Source organism: Bos grunniens, chromosome 22, assembly GCF_055505025.1.
Source record: "Bos grunniens cultivar Pamir isolate PY7600 chromosome 22, Bosgru_T2T1.0, whole genome shotgun sequence".
Lineage (NCBI taxonomy): Eukaryota > Metazoa > Chordata > Mammalia > Artiodactyla > Bovidae > Bos > Bos grunniens.
In genome coordinates, this window is record NC_141186.1 from 43,396,335 (window position 1) to 43,421,278 (window position 24,944).

General features: G+C 46.4%; 1 protein-coding gene and 1 non-coding gene across 7 annotated transcripts in view; one reads left to right on the forward strand and one right to left on the reverse strand.

Moving 5' to 3' along the window:
* Positions 1-5,762: 5,762 nt before the first annotated feature.
* ABHD6 (abhydrolase domain containing 6, acylglycerol lipase) overlaps positions 5,763-24,944 on the reverse strand; it is a 48,309-nt gene continuing 29,127 nt past the window's right edge. For all 6 annotated transcript variants that reach the window (XM_086367228.1, XM_086367230.1, XM_086367226.1 and 3 more), the window contains 7 exons: positions 21,516-21,672; positions 20,027-20,140; positions 18,504-18,636; positions 15,351-15,508; positions 12,005-12,059; positions 11,631-11,731; positions 5,763-6,858 (listed from right to left, as the gene is read on the reverse strand). In XM_086367228.1, the coding sequence (XP_086223354.1) occupies positions 6,682-6,858; positions 11,631-11,731; positions 12,005-12,059; positions 15,351-15,508; positions 18,504-18,636; positions 20,027-20,140; positions 21,516-21,672 (895 nt within the window). In that variant the 3' untranslated portion in view covers positions 5,763-6,681. The remainder of the gene's footprint in view (positions 6,859-11,630; positions 11,732-12,004; positions 12,060-15,350; positions 15,509-18,503; positions 18,637-20,026; positions 20,141-21,515; positions 21,673-24,944) is intronic.
* Positions 17,828-17,935, forward strand: LOC147348339 (U6 spliceosomal RNA). The gene has a single exon (XR_015152029.1). It is a non-coding gene; the product is annotated as a U6 spliceosomal RNA (small nuclear RNA).

A 24,944-nucleotide genomic window follows, 5' to 3' on the forward strand; every position in this document is an offset into this window, starting at 1 on the left:
TCTGTGAGGTGTGGTGGGGGACTGTAGTCTGACACTCAGAGTTGCCCTCTAGCGAGTTAATTAATCCCAGTCAGCTCTGACTTGGGTCACTGGGATTGTCATCTTTGTGCCCCCCCCCCTTTTTTTTTCTTTTTTGCCCGCATCACTTGGCATGTGGGGTCTTAGTCCCCCAACCAGGGATCAATCTCTCACCCCCTGCAGTGGAGTCTTAACCACTGGACTGCCACAGAAGTCCCTCCTGCCACTTTCTGCCGCTAAGAATCTCTTCTCTTCTCGTCCTTACTGGAGCTCGGGAGATGTCTAGGTGTGCCCTGAGGTTCCTGGTCGTTGTCTTGAGGGCTTACAGACCAAAGATCCAGAAATGAGGAAAAGGAAGATTCCTCCAGGAGTCAACAGACAGGGCTGTCCTGTTGCTCAAAGGACATCCTTCCCTCCCCCCACCCCCCGCATAAGGTCCCACGAGACCCTCAGCCTATCACAGGCACTAGCAACCCCAGGCCCACAGCCTGATGATGATTTCTAGCCCAGACAGCAGCAACGCTGGGTCCCGGGGAAGCTGGCAACACCAGGACCACAGCCCCAGCAGGGCTGCCCTCTGGCCCAGACCAGGGCAGGTAATTTGAGGACTTTCCCACTGCCCCATCTGTGACCACCCCCTCTGCTCTTTTTTAACCTCCTTTCAGGAAATGGTGCCGGGGTCCAGCCCCAGTGGATCCAGGGAATTCGAAGCGGGGACAGCGTCGGCGAGGATCAGGAAACAACTGCTTAATTAAACGTTAATTAAGGATATAAAGAGTAATAGAATGAGGATAGCTCAGTGAGGAAATTCAGTGAAGAAAAGAGGCTGAAATAAGGATAGCTCAGTGAGGAAATTCAGTGGAGAAAAGAGGCTGAATAATTCAGCCAGAAGGTGAGAGAAAGAACGACATGGGGAGACCAAGTTTCGGTGAACAAGGCCCGCACTTTATTTTCCAAAGCAGTTTTTATACCTTAAGTTATGCATAGAGGATAATGGGGGAAGGGGTAGAGTCAGGCAGCAAGCCAGGCTTTCTTCCTGCAAACTTATCATATGCAAAAGCTTAGGTGATTTGCATCATCTTCTGGCCCGGAGCCCTGTTAACATTTTAAGACCCTTACTTCAGAAAACTTATTTTTCTCTAAAGGTGATTGGTCAGGTAGCCACCCTCCAAAAGCATTAGATAAAGTTGCATTCCTATAGAGCAAAGGTGTGGTGGGCTGTAACAAGAAAAAGAATTAACTCAAGGGTCCCAGGTTACAAACATTAAAGCTACTACTTACACCAATTATATTAATCAAGACACTGCCAGGGACACAGCAGGTAAGGGATATGGAAAACTTAGCAGCAAACATTGGCCCAACAAGTGAAAATCCCTTCATCAATACAATTTCTAATCAATCTTTCTACTCAAAAGAATCTGTGTTTAGACAGTTTAGAACATCTCCTGCCTCTCACAGTTGGGAGGCTCTGAACAATCACATGTGGCCAGAAAAACCTATTCAGGCAGGCTAGAGGATTTCCAAAGGAGTTTGTAGGTTGAAACACTGTCACACCCAGGAATTATTAACTGGAGCTGTAAGCTAACTCTTTTTTCAGAGAGGTAGTGGGGGACAGCCCCCCGTAAAGTCAGAGGTGTAGGTGAAGGCACAAAGCAGAAAGTAGGCAGACTCTGGTTTTGGGTGTAAATGCTGGAGAATTTCCAGGGGGACTCCTGAGGCTCGATCCCGCCTTTGCGTATGCCGTATGCCGAGCCTCCTTCCTCATGACCTTTGTCATGGGTGGAGCTCCTCATGCCGGCTCCTGGCAGTGACAGAATTCCAGTTGAGCTATTCCAGATCTTGAAAGATGATGCTGTGGAAAGTGCTGTACTCAATATGCAATATACCGGCTCCCGGCAGAATGGAGAGGCTATATGAACATCATCCAATTTGGGAGGGATGAAAGTGGGGGAGGGAGAAGTGGCTGATGGGAAAGTCCTAGTCTCTATGGTTCAAGGAGTGACCTTGGAAGATTGGAAAGATGAATCAGAAGAGTCAGATTTCCAACTGTTAAGAGAGTGTTTGTGTGGGTGATGGAGCAGACAGATATGAGATAAACAATGAAAAAGAGATGGAACAAGGGGTGGGGAAGAGAGAGAGACAGAAAAACTTGGGAAACAGACAGAGTCCAAGAGACCCTTTAAAAATGGTCCCAAACCTGGCCAAAGAGTATTTTAGCAAACGTTTCTGAAACAGACCCAATAAACGACTGCTTTTAATAAAAGACTTGGTTTACTACTGTCGTCAACCCTAGTTGGTGTGCCTGAGGCACAGTGAAGCCACACCCACTGAAAGGTCAGAGTGTGGAACAGAGAAGGGTTTACGGAAAGGCCAAGCAAGGAGGAGGGTGCTCATGCTCAGAAAACCCAAACTCTCCCATGGCTCCCAGGGAAGTTTTTAAAGGCAACACTTGGGGTGGAGGCTACAGGGTGGGTGATTTTCTGATTGTGTGGTGGTGAGGGGACAGGTGATGTTTCAGGAACCTGAGTAACCAGCCTTCCAGTTCCAACCAGTGTGGGGTCTAGTCCCTCGGCTCCTCAGATGATCACCAGTCAAGAGCAGCGGCCTGACTTCTGAGGCAACCAGAAACATCCCTCCCCCACCCCAGAAATCTGCTTTGGACAAACAATCCTGATTATCTCCAGAGTGTGGAGGAGGGATGAGGGTACCAGCAAGGTAAATGAGCCTTGCAGAGACCGAATAACACAAGTTCCAGTTATTAAGAGGCTAGAATGAGGAGGGCAGGCACCTTGACGTGCCCTTTAGCAACATGATCCTGGAATCCAGGTGAGCTGGTTTCCAGCCTCACAGGCAGCTCAGCAATGGCAGATCCCGAACTTATCTGAATAAACAGGCAGGTCACCTTCCTCGGCAGGGGCCCAAGGTGTGGCCTCAGCAATCTGCGGCTGAAGCAGCCACACAATGGCCTGGTCCAGGTGAGCCAACAGGGCTCCAGGCTCCCATGGAAATCAAGCAATAGCGCTCCTGTCTGAACCGGTGAAAGCACTGCTTTTGCAAGTCACCTTCAGTCACAAACCAAGAGGCTTCCCTTTACTTGTTATCTGTGTGACCTTGGGCAAGGCACTTTACCCTTCCAAGCCTTGGTCTCCTTGGCTGTAAAATGAGCACAGTGTCCCCTTGTCTCTTATAGGGCTAAGTGAGAGTCTGACAAGGTGATGCATGGAAAACACAGAGTAGCAGCTGGCACGCTCACCTGATTCAGTCGTGTAATTTACAAGATTCAGCCTAGCCTGACACACATTACGATCTCCCAGTAATTTCCAGGGACTTGCTTTGGACAAAGCAACAAGTAAGCTTCCCTGGGAAGGAGGAGGATCTCAGGGGCTCAAATAGAAGATAAGACTGACACTGGCAGGCAGCCCATCCAGTGTCTTGCACCAGTCACTTCTGGTGTCACTTCTGCCCAAACAAGGAGCCCAGACTAATGGCGGATTGAGTTCTAAACATTGCTGGTCCCTCAGCCTCTTCAATGTCTGCCCGGAGGGCCCATCCTCAGCAGTATTAACAACCCAGCTCCAGGCAGTGAGGCAAGAGCCCACGTGTGATGCCTGGGGCTTTCCACTGTTATTTCAGAAGCTTCCAGAAGTCTTTCAGGCAGGGCTGTGATAAGTGACCCCTTCCTTCTTTCTAAGACTGTCATTAAAGACGCTCCACCGGACCCATCAATAAAGACACTCCACAGGAACCTGCAGGCTCTTCCTAATCACAAAGGCAGGAAATGGGGCTCAAGAGGGAGACAGGCTTTCCTGCTTTTGCATTTTCCTAGCACCATAGGACCACAATTACAGGGTCAAGAGAAAAGCTTGAAAATCCACTTTGCAGGTCTATCAAAAGCAGCTCTCATGGGACTTCCCTAGTGGTCAAGTGGTTAAGAATCTGCCTGCCACTGCAGGGGACATGGGTTCAATCCCTGGTCCAGGAAGATTCCTCATGCTGTGGGGCACCGAAACTGATGTGCCACAACCACCGAGCCTGTGCTTTAGAGCCTGTGCTCTGCAACAAGAGAAGCTCACCGCAAGAAGCCCACGCACCGCAACTAGAGAGTAGCCCCCACTGACCGCAACTAGAGAAAACCCGCTCACAGCAACGAAGACCCAGCACAGCCAAAAATAATTCAATAAACAAGCAAACAAAAGAACTCTCCAGGGACTACTGGTGGTCCAGTAGTCAGGACTCTGCGCTTCTACTGCAGGGGGAGTAAGTTCCAGTGACGGTTTCTAGTGACAGGAGGAGGCGGGAGCCGTGTCCTGAAGATCTTGCCCACTCTCCTTCCAGGGTGATGGCCAGCACGTGCCCCTTTCTGGATGGCTCCACTGAGGGTGCAGCGCAGTGGCTTCTGGACGTGATGCTTAGTTCAACCCATCTAATAGGGCTAATAATCTGGGATCCTTATCCCAGGAGGAAACTGTCTGTCCTCACCCGGGGCTAATAATCTGGGAACCTTATCCCAGGTCTGGGGCTTCTTCATCTGTCGCCAGTCATATCTGTCGTGATTGTCGTGACTGACTCCTCTGGGAACCTCATTAAGCTCAGAGCTCTTGGTGAATATGAGAGACTGGAACAAGCAACATGACAAATATATACTTTCTTTTCTGCTTCATTGATTTCTGCTCTCACTATTCTGTTTCCTTCTATTTTCTCCCCACTGGGTTTGATTTACTTTTTTTCTAGCTTCTTAAGATAGAAGTTTAAATTATTTAATGTTTAGCCTTTCTTCTTTTCTAGTATTTGTATTTCAGCCTATAAATTTCCTTGTGAGCACTGCTTTAGCTGCATCCTGCAAGTCTGATGTCACATTTTCACATCTCTTATTTTTAAGACCTATATTCTGCTCTTCCTTGATATATTAAAAATAATCAGACCAAGCCCTGAATTTCAATTTAAACCACAATGTTCACCACAGAAAGTTCTCACTCTATTTCCAGAACTACTGGGTTTCAGACTCTGTAAAAAGATTTGAAAGAGTGAATATTCTGAGGAGTTTAGGTTTCCAAATGCCATAGAAGAGTCAAAAGAACAGTTTGATGACCCTTACCTTTTATTTTGTATGTATAATTTCAACTGAATAAAAACTGCAAGCATGGGACTTCCCTGCTGGTCAAGTGGCTAAGACTCCGCACTCCAACTGTACGGGGCCTATGTTGGCTCCCTGGTCAGGGAACTAGATGCCATAGGCCGCAACTAAGAGTTTGTAAGCAGCAACTAAGAGTTTGCACGCCGCAACTAAAGATTCGACATGCCACAACTGAGACCTGGCATAGCCAAACACATAAATATTAAAATAAAAAACCTGCAAACATGATTTCTGGAAATGAAACCAGTAACTCATGCAAGTAAGGTCTTCCAATGCCTGTAGAACAGCCTTACTTTAAAAAACCCATTTTGGGGATTCCCCCGGTGGTCCAGTGGCTAAGCCTCCTGGATTCCAACGCAGGGGCCTGTGTTCTGTTCCTGGTCAGGGAACTAGCCCCACATGCTGCAACCAGGAGCTCACATGCCACAACCAAAAAGATTCTGCGTGCTGAAACTAAGACCTGAAGCAGCTAAACAAAAAGTAAAAACACTTCGGAAATAGATAAATAAATAATTTTAAGAAAGCAAACAAGAAACACATTTTAAAGTTTACAGAAAATCTGCCAACACTACACTTCATTAAGAGCTTAGAAACAGAAACCACTTGCATGTTGCTGATCTAGACTTATTATATTTATTTCATGTCATTGTGGTCACTTTTACAGCAGTTTAGATTTTCAATTACATTATTGTTCACAGAATTCACAGAATTCATTAACAAACATCCAAAGGAAGGTTTTTCAGTAGCACAGCAAGATAGAAAAGAGGTGCTTTGGAGTGGAACCCGAGTCTGATTATTTAGATAGATGTCTAGAATATTATTGCTTTATTAGTCTTTTTTTTTTTTTTAATAATAAATTATTCCCAGGAAACCCACCCTGCCAGGGTTCTTTGTACCGCACCACCCAGGATCACGGGGGACATCACGTGACACAGGGTGCCGGTCAGATCAGCCCCCTGTGCTCCTGCTGCTCTGCAAGCTGGCTGAGGCACACCGTGTCTTCTGCGCGTGTACTTCCTCCAGCCTGACGCGCTCCTCCACGGTCCTGCAGCTGACGGGGGCAGTCACACATGGGACGCAAAACTTCAATCAGACATAAACAAGGGCTTGGTGAAGGGGGGCTAGTGCCCCTAAAACAGCCACTAACTACGCCCGGGAGAATGTCGGAAGCAACAGAAACACCTGGAATCTCAGTCTGTGAGGAACATCTTAAAGGAGATGTCCTCAGTGGTCCAATGTGGCCGCTCTGCAGCAGGAACGTGAGGACTTCTGAGGAGATTTCATGGATGGGTTTTCTTTTGTTGTTCCATGTGAATTTGCATTTTGTGAAAAAACATCTTGGAGATTTCTTCATAGCCCCTGAGGCTCTGTGGATCTATAGAGACCAGGGCTGGAGTGGGGGCTGGCTTCCTCAGGGACTGGGGTGCTCCCTCTGCATTTAGGGCAGGGTCCCTGAGAAGTGGTGGCCGCATCAGGTTCTAGAGACAGGAGTGGAGGCTGGGTGTGGAGCTCAGGCTGCGGCCGGGGCCTCAGTCCAGCTTCTTGCTGTTGTCTGTGCTGTGTACAGAAGCCAAGAAGTCAACAAGGAGCTTGGCTGTCTTCCTGGGCCTCTCCATCACCACTGAGTGCCCACAGTTTTCCAGGAGCTCCACCTGGGAGTTGGCGATTGACTTGGCCAACATGTCTGCCCCGGACACATCGAGCACCTGCAGGACAAGAGAGGAAACTAGATGGAAAGGGTTCAGGTGCCCGAACGCACTCCGTGGACAGAACTCCCATCCAGGCCTGGCAGGGGTGATTTTTAGAACCAAGTCACTCCGGTGTTGGGGCCTGTAGCTGTCTGATGGAAGTAACCACGTGCCTCACGTTTTACTCTGCAGCTCAGTGGCAGAAGGTGTGCTGCTGCAGGGTTACTGTGCTGGAAACACAGGCCCTGCCCTGAGGATGCCCTGGTGTGGTGGGGAAGCCAGACTGGAAAGCAGACAAGAGCAGCGCGAGGTGGTGAAGACTCTGATGGGGGAGGATCCTGGGAGCTGAGAAGCCACAAGGGAGGGGGATCGTGGAAGAGGGACCCACACAAGGGTGGGAGGATGGTGCGTGCAAGGGACAGCCGTGTGAGCGGGGAGTACATCTGGCCGTGCTGGGAGTCGGGTCTCAGTCTGAGGGCGGTGGGGAGCCTTGGGGCTGTATTAAGGACAGGGACGTGATCGGGCTGGGCCAGGAGAATGCACCCTGCAGCTGGTCCAGGGAAGGCCAAGCTGTGAGGAGGCCACACAGGAGAGATGCAAGAGGCAGACACGAATTATCACAAGCCAGAGGACTAGGTCCTGAAGGCCCTCAGGGGATCCCCGAGCTGTGTGACCTCAGACCCTGAAGTGTGTGAATTAACAGCCAGTGCTTTTCCCAAGTGAAGCCCACCACTTTCCAGGTTTTCAAACTCCCTTTCATTTCCACTTGGGTTACACCTTGCTATTACCAACTCAGTTAACTGACTTTCTTCTCCTTCAGGGTCAGATTTATATTCACCCCCTTCACTTCACCGCTTTCACCTTCACCTCACCACCCCCCAGACCAGAGAAGGCGGCCCCTCCGCTCTGGCCTTAACGCCAAAAGCAAAATCCCAACAAATTCGAGCACTGTCTGCTTTTGAGCTTTATTCTCCCCAACCCAGACTGATAATACCAAGATTTGCTGCCCACCAGGAAGTGGGGTGAGCAGAGCGCAGGGCGCCCCGGGCTGAGAAAACACAGGAAGGAACAGCTGACGGGGAGCATGACGCGATCTCGCCTCTCCCTGCTGGTCCCTGAGAGCCCAGGTCACCTTGGGGATCTGAGATGAAGCAAGGCCGTCACTGTCCCAGCTCTGGTTTCTGACTGACTAACCGCCTCCTGGCCCCACCTGAGTCCCGCGTCTCCGCTCAGGCGTCCACAGAGTCCCTTGGCTGCTGTGAAGGGGGCAGATGAGTCCTCCCTGCTCCTGACGCCCTGGTTCCCGCGCTGGGCATTCTCGGGCGCCTGGCTGATGTTGAGATGGCTGCACACCGGTGCCTCTGCCCCTCCTGCCCCCTGCGCCGGGGCACACCTGGCTTCTCCCCAGTCTCCTCTCCTGGGCCTCCCACAGTCAAGGACAGTTGAGGTGCAGCCTGACTTCCTGCCTCTGCTCACACCACACATGCGATGGGCATGTGCAGTCTGCCCAGGGCTCACAGTGGTGGCTTTCACCTCAGCGTCCACAGGGGCGCTCTCTCAACAGGGACAGCTTTGCTCCCATTTCCCTTCTCACGATGGTCAACAGCGTGAGACGACCAGATACCCTTTGACAGACGGTGTAATTCTGTCTGCCTGCAGGCCTTATAAAGGCTCCATTTCCCACCACCACCTCTTGTTTTAAACTTTTCAAGAACATTCAGTAAGATATGATTTCTAAAGAACGGCTGCAGACAAAAAGGGAGTTTCTTAAGTATAAATCAGTATTTCATTGGCAGGTTTATTATGGATGGATTGTGCCCCCTCCCCAAATTCATATGTTCAAGTTCTAACAAAATGTGACTTTACTGGGAAACAGGGTCATCGTGGATGTAATTAGTTAGGATGACATCATTCTGGAGCAGGCTGAACTCCTAATCTAGCATGTGGACCCCTAATCTATCATAACTGGCGTCTTACAAAAATGAGAGGTTTCAACACAGAGATGCACAGGCACCAGGACAACATCATGCGAAGATGGAGGCAGAGGCCAGGGTGAGGTGTCTACAAGGCACGGGACACCAAAGTTCACCAGCAAACCCCCAGGCGCTCAGGCAAAGCCAGGGAACAGGCTCTGCTTCCCAGCTCCCACAAGGAACCAGTCTGCTGAGGCCTGGGTCTTGGATCATAGTCTCCAGAACCGGTGTCACAGTGTTAGTCGCTCAGTCATGTCCAACTCTTTGTGACCCCACGGACTGTAGCCCACCAGGCTCCTCTGTCCCTGGAGTTCTCCAGGCAAGAATACTGGAGTGGGTTGCTGTTTCCTTCCCAGGGGATCTACCCGACCCAGGGGTTGAACCCAGCTCTCCTGCATTGCAGGCAGATTCTATGCCATCTGAGCCACCAGGAAAGCCCCCAGTGTATCTGCATGCCAGAACTGGGAGCCAACGTAACTGTGTTGTTTAAGCCTCCCAATTTGTGGTACTTGGTTCCAGCAGGCCTAGCAAACTAACAGAGCCATCTGACAAAGCCTGTCAAAGAGCCTGTCAGCATTTTAAAATGCACAAAGCTTAGATCAAGCTATTCCACATCCAAGAACTGACCCTCAGATACGCTCTCACACTGCAAACACACATGTATAATGGTGCACATCAAGGTGTGGTTTAACGGCAAAAAACTGAAAATGACCTAAGTAACCATCAACAGGGCACTAATGCAGCAGGTAATGGAGTACTATGCAGCTCCCAAAAAGAACATACAATTTTGTTTTGGGCAACAACCATTCACAGATGGTAAATCTAGAGGGAAATGTTTGATGAGGACCAGGATACCCACATGGTCTCAAAGTGCCTCCCTGCAGACTGCTTATTAGTTGCAAGCGGAGAAATAATGTCTATAATGAAGAAATCAGATGTCACAATCAATCAAAATTCCCATCACTGGGATGTCCCAGGCAGGCCAGAGGTTAAGAGGCTTCCACTGCCTAGGGCACCGTTTCAATCCCTGGTTGAGGAACTAAGATCTCACATGCCATACAGTGCAGCCCCCAAAATAAATAAAAGTTTTAAAAATTCCCACCACTGAAGGAAAGACATTCTCCTTCTGAGGATGTGAAGTCTTGCTACCCATGAGATATTCTGGCCAGGGATATGTATCCCGAATTTAATCATGAGGAAACAGCCAACCAACTCAAACCGAGGAACATTTTGTAAAATAACTGGCCCACACTCTTCAAATATCTCAGTGTCATGAAGGATAAAGGCAGAAAGTGGGCATCATTTTATATAAAAGGAAACTAGAAAGACAAAATATGCAGCATGTGATCCTGGCTACAGGGGCAGGAGGAGGAGCACTCTATGAAGGACGTCACTGGAACAAGGAATCCGTTTGAAATATGGACTGTACGTTAGTTAAAAGCTATGTCATCAATGTTACATGTCCCAGGTGTGACAATGTCCTGCGATCATGTGAGATAATATTCTGGGTGCAGTAAATACCCCCTGAAGCACTGGAGGTAAAGGGACATGACGTAAGCAGCTCACTCCAAATGGCTCCAAAACACGTATTTCTAGACCTGCCTAGATGAGGCGGTAAATGTTAAAAAGTTGGTAATAAGTAAGATGTGGCACATACGTATCATGGAATGACACTCAGCAATAGAAAGGAACAAACTGTTGGCATAGGCGACGATATGGATGAACCTCAGAAACATCACGCTTGAGTGGAAGAAGCCAGATGCAAAAGACCACCCCTGTAAAATATCATTTTATGAAAATTTTAGATAACTAAATTCTAGACAAGACTTCAGAAACAGAAAGCAGGTCAGTGGTTGAACAGTGCTGGGGCAGGAATGGAGATGAACTGCAAGTGGGCAAGAGAGAACCTACAGGATGACAGAAGCGTTCTGCACCAGGGCCGCATGGGGTGGGCAACAAGGTAAATTGTATAGCACGTGAGCTTTTGAACAAGCAGTTAAAACTGATGAAACTGGGTAAAGGCAGATACAGGAGTACTCTGTACTACTTTTACAATTATCCTGTAAATTTGAGATTCTTTCAAAATAAAATATTTAAAGCACTAGAATGTGTGGATCTCTTCAAGCTGATATTAAATGATTTCCCAGGTACATATTTCTCATATATATGAAGCAATTAAGGTGCGAAACTGTATATACTGCATGTTTGAAAATCTTATACACAACACTTCTTTATGCACACTGACAGATGCTTAGAATAGAAACAGGCAAACAACAGCCCCTGCCAGCTTTGTGACTGCAGGCTCCCGGGAGCTCTGCCTGCCATTTGCTCTGCATGTCACCATCACAACAGAAGAGCTGAATAGATGAACAGGAACTTATCACCTGCAAAGCTGCAAATATTTACTATCTGGCCCTTTTAGAGAAAGCGTGTGCCAACCGCTGCCTTGGAAAATTTAAAAGAAACACACACAAACTGTTAAGTGCTGCCTTGAAGAAATGGGAACTGGGATCTAGGATGTCAAAGAGACCGAGTGTACTCTTATCCATCTTTCTGTACTCTTTCAAGGTTTCTGTACCATGTGACTATCTGGCTTTGAGAAAGATAATTTACGAAAATGCTTTCAAATTGTCTTACATTTTAAGAGGTCAGCGTCACTGCCCTCAACTCCCTGTGAACGCCGGCACTTGGCACCAGGTGTGCGCCACCTCTCCCTGGTATCAGAGAGCAGCCAGGCTCCCTTCATAAAGGACCACGAGTTTGTCCTTTGGAGGCTAGTGTAACTGGCACAGGCAGCCCCAGGGACACGCCACATACCTGGTCTTGTTTCCCCCAGATGATCTGCGTGGGGACCTTAATCTTGTCCATGTTCTGATGGAGGGAGTATCTCGACTTCTCACTGACGATTTCCAAAAACACTTTGTAAGGAAGGAAAATAAAGTGAGTGTGGGCTGTGCTGTGGACACCACCAAGTACAGGAAATAGATAGTGTGTATGTATATATATAGGGCTTCCCTGGTGGGTCCCTATGTATATATAGGATATATACAGGGTATATAGTCTTTGAGTCTAAGGCACTGCGTCTTTCTTGAGGGGTCCCAGAAAACTCTCAGTCTCAGAAATGTAAGGAAGACGAGCAGGCCACCCATAAGATGTGTCACAGGCTCAGAGGTCAACACAGGGCTACTTACGCTTTCGGTAGAAGGTGTTGTGAGGGATGCGGACATCAACAAGGCCCTGCAGGATCTAGGGATAAATAACCCAAAGTCAGAAGGCGAGGGAGGATTCGTATTCTCAGGCCTCAGAAGGGTCTGGGACAAAGAGGGGAAATCAAAGGCCAGCAGTTTCGGGCATTGTCAAGGTTTGTAAGGCCTGGTCTCCAAATTCCCTTGATGGCCATGCAGTGTAATGGGGACTTAGGTTCATAAGAGGCTTTTTCTTTCTCATAAGGAAGGAACTCTGAGAATAACTGTGAAGCCAAAGGACCCTGGTGGCATGTAAGCTGCTTCACCTATGAGGAATTCTCTGCTTATCCTGAGACATAATCAGAATGAAAATAATATCAAGTAATTACTCAGTGATACCCAATATAAAACAAGGTCTATTAAAAAAAAATTAACTATCGGGGATGATGGGCCTCTTAAGCAGTGAAACCAACCACTGGGGAAGTTCTGGGAAGGCTTTCGGTGTCCTGAGCTCACTGCGTGACAGGCGGGCTGTGGCGCTGCAGCACATGCCGACGGCCAGGGCTCCTGGACCTGGGAGACCACCCGGAGAGGTGCTGGGGCCAGGGAACGCGGCCTGCCTCTTCCCCACCTCAGGGTGCTTGAGGCAGGGTCCCAGGGCCACATTAGCAGCCGTCACTCCTCTCATTTCCCTAGGAATGGACTGAACCCCTTCAATACACTCTCAGGAGTCCTGCACACTGACTGAAGTGGGAAGACCCAGTCATAATTGCTCTGGATGAAACCCACCCGCTGGAGCATCTGATTATTCTGGAAGTGGAAGCCCAGAGGTGAGACCAATGGCAAACTGTCCAAACATGGTGCTCAGCATCAGATATTTCCTTTGTTCTACTGTCCATCCTGTACCCACGCATCTCTCCATCTTGCATTCACCCATCCACCCTCCACCTCTGCTCCGCACCCCTGCCTACCATCCATCCTGCATCTCTGATTCAGACATGCACATGTCCATCCGTGTGTCCACTTAGCCTGCAGCTACCCATCCATCCTCCATCCCTGCTTCATGCAGACCTCCACCTATCCATCACCCACCCACGCAGCACCTCTGAATCACATATGCATACATCTACACATGTATCCATCTGTCCTCCATCCACCAACCCATCATCCTCCGTCTCTGCCATTTCTAGACACCCTCCCATCCATCCATGCACTCGGCCATCCATCTCTCTAAACCCCTAAATCAGTGATGTATGCACACACATCCGTTCATGCACCCCTGTACCCTGCATCTCCCCATACATCCATTCTCCATCTCTGCATTGTTCAGGCTTCCTCCCGTCCACTGATCCATCCCCTCTATACCTAGGACCTATTTCATGCAAGCACTTTGCTGCAGGCTGGGAACAGAACAACCAAAGACACAGTCCTTGCTCTTACTGAGGTAGGAACGGAAGACGCAAGGCAGCCAACACAGTCATTACACAACGTGACACAGTAGGCTGAGTGCCTAGGGGCTCCTCCCTGACTACAAGGGCAAGATTTTGGGATCTGCATTACTTTTTTCCCAGTGTCTTCACTTCTCTGACAACTCAAAACGTGGAATTTTCTAAAACCCTACTTGGTTACTCTATTCTGGAAAGAGATCAGTGCTGAGAGAGGACCAGTGTAAAGTCATGACTGAAAAGAGAACTTCATGGACAGAACATGCCACAGAATCTGATTCTGTGATGCTTCCTCAGAGATGGGCCACATCCATTAATGAGTCATGTTCACGACCTCTGCACAGAGCCCATTCTCTCAGCTCCCAGGAGGACCCATCCCACCCCAGGCAGCATCCAGCTCCTGAGACAGAGTGAGAGAATGTGCTGTTGTGAGGTCTCACTCATGGACTCTCGGTTCCCCACACTATCTCCTGCACAACCTCATTTAGACCCATGACTTTTAATACCATCCTTGGCTGATGGCTCTCATTTTACAGCGCAGGCCAGACTTCCCTCAGCTCCACTCATATTTCTAACTGTCTACACGACCCCTGCACGTGATGGTGTCTCAGGGAACTTGAACTTAACACATCCAAAATGGAGCTCTTAGCAGATGCCCCAATCCCACCCTCCCTCCCCTTCCCCTACTCAGAAAACACTACCTTGGGACTTCCCTAGCAGTCCAGTGGTTAAGACTCCATGTCTCCACTGCATGGAACACAAGTTTGATCCCTAGCTGGGGAACAAGAATCCCGCGTGCCACGTGGCATGGCCAGAAAATAATAAAAAAATTTTTAAAAGGAGGAAGAAAACACTACCTTTATCCAACTAAAGTATCAGAAGTCACCTGTGACTCACATTCTCTCATCCTCCACTTCCCACTGGCCAGTAAGTCCTACCTCCTTCCTTCCAAAGCTTCTCGGATCTCATTCTCCACTACTACTACGCCGTCTACACCCTCATCCTGGAGTAACACAGCACACTAACGGGCTTCTCCGTTTCTGTCTGTGTTCCCCTACAACTCTTAAGTGTTTCTCCTACTGTATTTAGAAGAACTCCAGTCTCCTTCCCATAATCTCTTAAAAGTTCTACATGATCCAGCCTAGTGGTTCTCAAAGCGGTTCTTGGGATTATAAGACATCACACAATTTTCATAATAACACTAAATGTCGCTTGCCTTTTTCACTTTGATTCTCTCAAAAGCATGCTGATTTTCAGAGTCTACAGAATGATGGATAATGTCACCATTCTGACAGCTAATGAAATGAGTACTTGTGTATTCTTGTATTTTAAGTTCTCCTGGGGTTTAATTTCTAATGTGGTACACATCAATAGTTACAGCTTTCATAAAAAGAAGCTCGTTGGGGTTGTCAATAATTCTTAAGGGTGTTAAAAGGGCCCTGAAACTTTTTTTTTTTAATGAGAATCTTTGATTCAGCCCTTGTGTACTATTCCAACCTCACCTCAACCCATTCTTTCCCTCACACTCTGGGCTCCAGTCACCCTGGCCTCTCCTTCCAGCATCTTGGACTTGACTGTTTTATGCATCCCTGCTCAGGCTGTTTTCTTACAGAGGCTTATCAAAGTTTCTCCTGCCTCTCTGTTTTCAAGCACAGCACTATCTTCATTTCCTCTAGAAAACTTACTACAGTGTGAAATTATCTGTCTTGTTAATTGACTGCTTCTCCCCCTGGCCTTCTGTCTCATTTCTTCCCCAGGGTGCCCAAGCACAGTGTTGGATACATCGCAGACATGGCACTTGCTGAATGAATGGAAGCTGAGGACAAGGAGGGAACGTTGGGGGATGCTGGCCCTGGCCACCTGAGCACTGGGCAGAGGCAGGCACACTGCCGTGGAGGCCACGGTACCTGCTGGGGCACCTTGAAGCGTACGTAGGAGCAGAGCTGCAGCATCTCACTCATCTCCTTCGGGGTGGTCGGGATCAAGGGAATCTTCTCTACGGCGGCCGACTCCTGCAGTTCTTTGAGCCGTTGCACAAATTTGTTATCAGTTGAGTACTGCAGACCTGGGGGATTCAAACCAAAAAAGCTTGGCAATATATCTACCTTCTTACCAAACCCCATTGTATATAGAGAACTTCCAAAATCAGCCCAGACCTAATGTATCTTAGGTGCTTTCCACTGGTAGATTTCTTTTTAATTGGTACTGGCATCCTTGCTCAAAGTCAAAACCACAATTTGAGAAACATAGGAAAAAAATTTTCTTCTTCAGAACATCTTAAGGGCTGGCTACGCAAACTGGGAGCCCATAAGCACCTCAGCCCCTCCCCTAAGTCTCTTTCATCAGAATCTGCACTTAAGTTGCCACGGGATTCACCCGTAGGACCAAAACTAAGAAGAGTTTGAGAGTCTAGAAGACAACTTGCCTGAGCCCCTCTCACACATCTGTAAGGGTTGAGAGGAGACCTGGTGAAACGCATGACTAGAGTGGACTGACTGAGTACTCCTTCCTTCAGCCTGGACCCACTTAATAATCTCTTATTTGGGGTCAGCACATAAAATGCAGTGAAAGTTGAGTCCCCTTTGGAGCTGTCCCACACGTTGGGGCAGGAGGGCAGGAGTGCCCTCTACACAGTCCCTCTTCCTCCAGGGGACCATTAGGCAATCCTGAGCCAGAAGAGCCTTGAGACTGACCATTATTTTCTATCACCTGACACAGGACACGAGAGTTCACACAAGCTGGTCTATGAAGGGGCGTAAAATTAATTTCATTTCAAACACTCAACAAGTTTCTAGGTGTTTAACTTAGCTGAAGAGCTAGAGCTTAGAAAGAGAGGCAGTGGAAGCCACACTGTGCTAGAGAAACCTACATTTCATAAATCTCCTATATTCAGCAACTCCTCTAAATCTAATGTGCATATCGTGCAGCTCTCATGATGCCATGGGCAGATTACATGATCTATTTCTTTTTGCTTTAAAAATAATCCTAAACTAAATGTCATGTGGTATATCCTGAATAGGATCCTGGAAAAGAAAAGGACAATTGTAGAAAAACTAATGAAATCTAAATAAAGCCTGTATTAATAGTAATACACCCATGTTGGTTTCCCGGTTGTGACAAATTTGCTGTGCTATGTAAGCTGTTAAAGGAGAGAACTGGATGAAGGGTACTATCTTTGCAACATTTCTATAAATTTAAAATTATTTCAAAGTAAAAAAAAAGTGTATCTTTTCATTTTTACATACAAACAAATTCAATTCTAACTTTCTAATGGAAACTCAGATATAAAACTCTTCTCTGGGCAAATCAATATACACTCAAAAAAGTCAGTTAGTCAGTTAGACCTGACCTTCCACAAGTGATTTAAAATCTAGTAACATTCCAGAGGGCTCCAATTCTTCATTTTTTCTTGCCTGAGTTGTGCAACATACAGGATCTTAGTTTCCCAACCAGGGATTGAACCCACGCCCTCTGCTTTGGAAGCACAGAGTCTGAACCACTGGACCACCTGGTAAGTCCCCTCCAATTCTCAGACTGTATCATTATAAGATCAAACGACTTCAGACACAGTGCTTGGGAAAAGGAAAACCCTTTGGGAACTTGCCTTCAATTTCAACGAGCTTGCTGCTGCTGCTGCTAAGTCGCTTCAGTCGTGTCCGACTCTGTGCGACCCCATAGACAGCAGCTCACCAGGCTCCCCCGTCCCTGGGATTCTCCAGGCAAGAACACTGGAGTGGCTTGCCATTTCCTTCTCCAATGCATGAAAGTGAGAGGTGAAAGTGAAGTCGCTCAGTCGTGTCCGACTCTTGGCGACCCCATGGACTGCAGCCTACCAGGCTCCTCTGTCCATGGGATTTTCCAGGCAAGAGTACTGGAGTGGGGTGCCATTGCCTTAGACCTGAAAACTTAACTTTCTGAATGAGTTGAAAGGTTTCAAAGATAAATTTAGTTATGTTTCAGTAGAAGGTGCACAAGTTCAGTTCATGGTTGGGTTCTGGTGGGTAAAGAAGGTAATGGATATGAGTCATATAAAAGAGGTAGTGAATATGAAAGGACTTCTCCAAAACCCACAGCTTGAGTTCTGGAGTCAGATAGCTTAGGGCCAGTTCCTATCCTGGCTCCAGCACTAACATAATGTGCGCCTATAAAATGGGCATACTATCCTTATCTGGACAATAATTACATAGGTAAAAAGCCACTGAGATAGGTACTGAAAATCTGGACAATTTACTATGTGTAAACCATACTCCAGTAAATTACCAGCGATGAAGAGGGAAGCAAGAGAAGGAAAAAGAGAGAAACATTTTTCTTACTAACATACTATAAATTCAAGTATGAAGATTTATATACATATATATGTATATAAATTTTAAATCCAATTTTAGTGTTCATCTCAGTAGCATATACGCTAAAACTGGAACAATACAGATTCAGATCAGCATAGCTCTTGTGCAAGGATGACATGCAAACTCATGAAGTGTTCCATATTTTAAAAATTAAAAAAAAAAAATCCAACTTCAGATCATAATTTCTGAGGACATGTTATAGCTCAAGCAGACATGAACACATTTAAGATCAGACACCAAAGTTTGTTGATTTAAAAAAAAAGCTTGCAATGACAAAAGATCTCTGAGTTTTCAGCCAAAAAAGAAAGACACATAATAACAGTACTTTCACCTCACAAGGTTATGGCAAGGATTAAATCCATATAAAGAGTTTAGCTCATAAAAATTCAATAAAATGTTAGATGTTAATATTATCATTATACTTCAAAGTATTTACATGCTGTGAAGTTTTATACACTTTTAAAATAACCAGCTCCGATTCTTTGTGGGACAAAGCTGGCTCTGTATTTTAAAGCTCAATATAGTTACAATTATGGTTATGCAACTATTGCTTGATTGTACCACTAAGGCAAACTTTTTTAGTATCTCTACAATATTGTCAAAAATATGATTCTAAAAAGACAGTCACAGCAGAAACCACCATTAACTTCTTCAGAGATTCAGCTCCCGCTGCGTCCACGTCACTCACAGGGTGATCTGAGTCTTACAACTCACCCGCAGGACACACAAGGGACAGGCTGCAGACGTCTGATGGGTAGTGAGCAGCATACACCCCAGCCACGTGGCCGCCCATGGAGGTGCCTACCAGGTGGAAGGGCTTTTTGTTCAGCTTGAGGCATTCTACAAACTAGGAAGGGAAGTGAGAAAGGGGCTTGGTTACACAACTGTGGACAATGACAATGGGGATTCCAGAGCTGAAAACTTTTGTACTTCCCATGGGGACAAGCAGAAAAGGGCTATTGATGAAAGGGGATCTGAAATCTACTAGATTATCCAGATGAGCCCTGTTACATGCATGTACTCTTCTTTACCTGACATGGGTTATTGAGGGGTCATTTGTAAGTGTAAAATCAACAAAGATCCCTCAAATTCATGAGCCAGCAAATTTTAAAAATAAAGATCCCAAGAGTAAATATTTTCTGCTCTGGGTGCCTATTATCTCTGCTGCAACTATTCAACTCTTCTGCTGTAGCACAAAAGCAGCTAAAGACAACATGTAAATGGGTGAATGTGGCTGTCTTCCAAAGGCAACATGTAAACGGGTGACTGCAGCTGTCTTCCAATAAACAGCTTACAAAACTCAGTGGCAGATCAAATGAAGCCCACAGGCCATAGTCTGCTGACTGGCTATAATTTACAGCACTTTTCATCCATCTAAACATCCATTAATGTAACTACCTACCCATCTGTCTACCCAACCATTCACCCATCCAGTCATACAGCTATCCACCCATCCATCTATTCAACCATCCAAATATCCATTCATATAACTATCTATCCATTCATCTATTCAACCATTCGACCATTCATCCAACCATCCATCCAACTTTCCCTCTATCCAATCATTCAACCAACTATCCCCTACATCTACCCATTCATCCAAAAAATATTTATTGGATATCTATTACATACAAGCAACCACGGTCAGCTGCTCAGGATACAGCGAAAGTCAAAGAAACAAGGTTCCTTGCTTCCAAGTAATACACAGTTTAAAGAGAGGAGAGGGGCAGACATTAAATAAACATCCTTGAATGGAGAAAATATTTAATGTCAACCTGAAGACTATGAACCATTAAATTTTGAAATGGTTCATGAGCCCCATGACTTTGAAAGCTCAGTCAGACAGGGCTGAAGAAAGATACTAAATCAGAACAAAATGAAAAGATCACCCTCCCCATCCTCCACAACTAGGCAGACATGCTGTTACCATCATCAAGCAGCTGGTAACCAAAAAAATACACTCTAAAAAAATAAACGGTCTTGAGGAATTCTAAACTCCCTTTTTGAAGAGTTGAGAAAATGAGACTGTATTTCTCCAGAAACAGTTATAATAGGTTGAAAGAAGTCAGCAATAAGCCCTGGCCCTCTATGGCTGACCGGGGATACCCTGGGCTGCTGCCATTTTGTTTGCAATTATGAGTCAAAACGGAACCCACGATGACTGTTCTTCAGACTTGGGGATGCAACGGTGGCCAAGACCCACCTGGGCAGTTTTTTGGTGGAGCCTCTCTGCTTACCTGGTGTATCCTCTTGACTTGCCCATCTATGGACAGGTCATCCAGTGAGGACCGGGTGGTGCCCTCATGCCCTGGCATGTCCACGCAGACCAGGTGCAGGTTCTTCGGGAGGAACTGGGGACACACATGACCAAAGAGTCAGAATGTGGTGTGCGGAGCATGTCTGCCCATGTTTCTGGGGAGGCTCCCCCCACTTACCAAGTGACCTGGACAGCCTCCCCGCTGGGGAGGGAGGAACCTAAACCGCCCCGTGTCTTCCCCTAGTAACATCTGACATGAATAAACACTGCCAGGAGCCTTACAGAGAGCAGAAGCCCCCACAGTCTAATACACAATGGGAGAGGCCTCGGGATGACTGGAAAGGGGAGAGCAGAGGTCGGGGAGCAGCTTGTGTCCTTTGCTCTTTCCTGACACCAGCTGGCAGGCCCTGCCTCCTTCTCCTTTCCCTCATCCTCTCTATGCTTATCCCAGTCTTGCAGCCACCAACTTGCCACTATTAATACACTGGGTGATTCTGTTCTCCCAGAGCCCCAGCCAGTTCCAGAGCCCACAGGAGCAACACTTCTCCTAAGAACCATGTCTGATCGCCCTAGTTCTGGTCTCAACTCTTTTTTTTTTGTTTTTTTTTTTTACATTACGATCTAATTCCCTAGGTATTTTTATCCTAAACACCTTCTTCCATTTAAATATATGCCACATTTAACCAGGAATTTGAGATAGATCAGCTATCAATAAACAACTAACCAGTTATATGAAAGATGAAGAGGAAGTCAGAGGTTCATTAAAGCACGATGACTGTCCTGATACTGAACTTTGGAAATAAGAAACTAGGGGATGTGTGAGCCTTTTCGTCCTAATGGAGAGCATGCTTGGGATTAGTCAGGTACTGCTTGAGGTGGGAGCCTGGGGTCCTTCTCTGCCAGACTTCTCCCAGCCCCCATCTTCACCAGCTGTTCACTTTTACCAACTAAAGCAAACTGACACAACCAAATAAACCAGGAGAGAAATGAGTGATTTGAGAAACCATCCCAGAAAGCTGTCAGATCAAGACTGCTTCTCTAAAGGGCTAAGGAAAAGAGAAAGCAGAAATGGAAGGAAGAGAGGAGGAGGAGACAGGGAGAGAGAAGGAGAAGCAGAGAAGGGAAGAAGAGGGGAATCTTGGAATATACAGAAATGACTTTTCAAAACCTGGCCTTTGATAGTCATGACAGTCCAAATATGAAGCAGAGTATCAGAAACTTTCCAAAGAAATAGTCATAAGGTGAAATCATTGGTGAGGCACTGATTTTATAAACAACATTCAGCTCAGTAAGTTCTGTCTGAAAAAGGATCTGAATAATATGCTACACTAGTTTAGGGTGCTTTGAGCCATTATACCGGGTTCCCTCTGCTCTCTACCACTGCTGATGACATATTTAAGTAGAACCCCCTCTCTTCTTTTTTTTTGCTGAGTGACACCCTCTGAGGAGGGAAGGCTCTGGCACCCCACCTTGACCATGCTGAGCCACATGTCCTTGTGGGCAGAGAACCCGTGGAGCATGAGGATGGAAGGTTTGTGGCCAGGCCTGCCACGGAAGGAGTAGCAGAACTGATAGTCTTCATGGCGCACATAGCGGACCTGCATGCCCAGCGTCCTCCGCCAGTACCTGGGGACGGAAATACAGGCAAAATCAAAGTCAGCGAGCGCCAGAGAAGCAGCTTCGGGAGGCGGACTCTGTACAGCTTTACTTCGAATTAAGAGCAATGATTCTCCCAGCCCTCGTCCTCTACACAGTCACCCTCGAGGACCACTAAGTCAGGCCATTCCAGAAAGTACCTTACATGAATATTCTGGTATAAATATTCCTAAGCACACTATCAGGAAGGGAAAAGGGGGCGTTTTCTTAAGAAGCATGACACATGGAGAAGGAAATGGCAACCCACTCCAGTATTCTTGCCTGGAAAAGTCCATGGACAGAGGAGCCTGGCAGGCTGCAGTCCATGGGATTACATGACTGAGCATGTGTGCATGAGGGTGGAGGGTGACGGGTTGGTAGCAATAAACTGGTAGAACTAAAAAAAAAAAAAAAGCATGATACACAATAATCCTCTGTTAATACATATTTCTAGTAGTTTGAATCGCAGGGCAAAGAAGGCTGTGGGACCTCACGGGTATGTGCCTTGCTCAGCTGAGTTTCAGAAGAATTCAAAACGGCTGGTGGTAAGCCTGGGGAGGACTCTGGAGAGGCCAAGACAAGGGTGGCCTCCCCTTCAGAGAGCTGGCTGGCAGCTCCTGGTGGGCCATGTTCACTGAAGCCTAAAATCTGGGCCGAGCAGCCGTGGACTCGCGGGCCTGAGTGCCACAGGGCGCAGTGCAGCTGACCTGGAAGACCTTACCACAGAGGCACTTTAACTGGCAGGAAATGCATCGAAAGACTTAAAGATAAAGTGTGTTCCCTCCTATCACCTGCAACTCGCTGTTTATTTGTGGAGATGAGGAATCAGACTCTGTCGTCAAGGCTGCCATTGCTGGTGGAGAGGTTACTCCACACCCACACATCCCTGCATGGGAAGAGAGGACAACCGGAGACTGACCGGCGATGTCTGAATTCCTTGTTGTCTCAGGACTCCACACACCTCACAGCTGTTGTCTTGAATGATTCCAGTGACTGCCTCTCTGTGAGAAACACATTTGCCTGTTTGTGATTCTATCTGAGCAAGCTGGTTTCAACCAACAAAATCTCTGCATTTGAGTCTTAGCCTTATTTATTTATCTATTCTTGGAAGTTTGTTTTCACTGGGACACAGGGGATGGGTTGTGAGACATCTCCACGGGCCTGATCTGTCAGTGAAACATCCATTCTAGTCTTCCTGGGACAGCTTTTAGGAACTTTCTCATCCCTTGGAACTGATGCTCTTGCTGGCAGCAACCTCTTCAGGTCCACTGGTTACAGTTCCTCCCTGGGGGAGAATCTCCCCCTTTTTCTTGGGGACACTCTTGTTTCCTGACTCTTCACGGTCACTAACTGGTTCCTCTATTGGGAAAGATATCTTCCTCTGGGAAGACTTCCACCACCAGCTGTCTCTTTAAGATGACTACTAACCAGCTCCTCCTTGGAAGAGGATTTCTTTTTCTTGGGTTTGGAGAAAGATACAGATGACTCTTCCATTCTATCCTCCCGATGGGCCTCCTGAGGCTTCCACTTTCTTCTTTTCAGTCTTGCACTCGTCTCCTGGCACTCCTCCTGAGCACTGCTGTAGTTTTCCAAAGGTGTGAAGGGAACTGCAACCAGCCTTTCTTTTTCTTCTTCAAGCATTTCTTCTCCTGTTTCTCCAGCTTCCTAGTAATCTCAGCATCGGCTTCCTCTGCCTGAACAATTATCTCTATCACAACATCCAGATTCCTGCAGGGCACCTCTTCAGTCTCAGAGAAGGACAGCTGTTCCTCAGCTTGCTCTTCAAGTTTCTCCACAAATACAGCTGAGGGCACCTCAGAGAAGCAATCAGTTTATAAGGTGATACAGTATTTGTTTGCCAGGAATTGGGAGATGTGGCCTTTGCTTTTGATGGTTGCCTGGCCAATGAACATGGAGTGGAAATGAGGCCATATTTTGGGGTGTTATCCCTTGTCTTCAGGGCTCTGCAAACCTGGTCCCTTTCCTGGGTCCGGGGAATCACTTACAGACCAGGGCTGGCCAAACAGAACCTTTCTCATACTTAGTGATACTGTGGTTTCAAAGAAGCTGATTGTTCTCAAGAATTGGATTTTAATTGACAAAAAATTAAACCACAAAATAGTGTGGATTTTAATTGTGATGCAGAATTTATGGTAATACACATTTGATTTTGCAGAGACATTATTTCCACTATGGTACAGAAGCTCAATGTAAGTCATATGCCCTCCTCTGCCATCCACTCCAAATACATTTTTCCTACAGACTTTGGGAGTAAGAACTTGTTTCTTAAGAATTATCTCATCTGTTCTCTGGTTTTACTCCTTACAACATATGGCAGTTGGTTGAAAGCTCAGCTTCTGTTGGTTACATAAGACTTGGCAGTGCTGGAGTTTGGCCTGAAAATGATTTCAATATGAAATTACCATCTAAACAAATTGAACACTCTGCATGAAGAATCCCTCCAAGATGGAAGACAATTAATTCAATCAGAGATTGACTTTGTGGTACACTTTGTACCAAAGAGGTAGCCAAGACATGCAATAGCAAATAGCCTAAGTGGATCAACTTTATCCCCTTTGTATAAAAAAAAAGGGGAGAGGGAGAGGAAGATAAATATTTATATTTACTTGTACTTCCATACAAAAAGCATGGGATCATATACAAGATGCTATTAATATGAGTATCTGGAGCGGAGGTACGAAGTACTTTTGAGAAGAAGGTAGATGGAGAAGGAACAATGGTGGGAGGGAGACTTATCATGTTCTTTCTAGTACTTTTTCAATGAATATATTCCCTATTCAAAACATTAAAGATACAATAAAATTGGCTAGCTTAACAGCTCTATTTATGACAAAATATGCATATTTCAAAGTTCTAAGTCATGACATGGTAACATGAATTTGTTTACTCATTTATATCCCAGTTCATTCATTTTTTGGCTATATGATCATGAAACTCAATTTCCTCATCTACAATATGGAAAACTATTGCATTCTACTGAGGATATAGTTAAGACTAAAAGAGATAATCCAAAAAAAAAATTTTTTTTAATGAGATAAGCCATTACAGTTTTGTTCAACACACAGCCCAACACACAGGAAGTAGCCAATAAATGGCAGTTTCAGTATTATATAAAAAAGATTCTGTCCTTCAAATATATCATTTGCCAAAATTCAAGGGAGAAACGTGGAAAATTTTGTAACACATATGACAGCCATATAAGTGGAATCATACAGTATCTGTTCTTTGGTGATTGGATTATT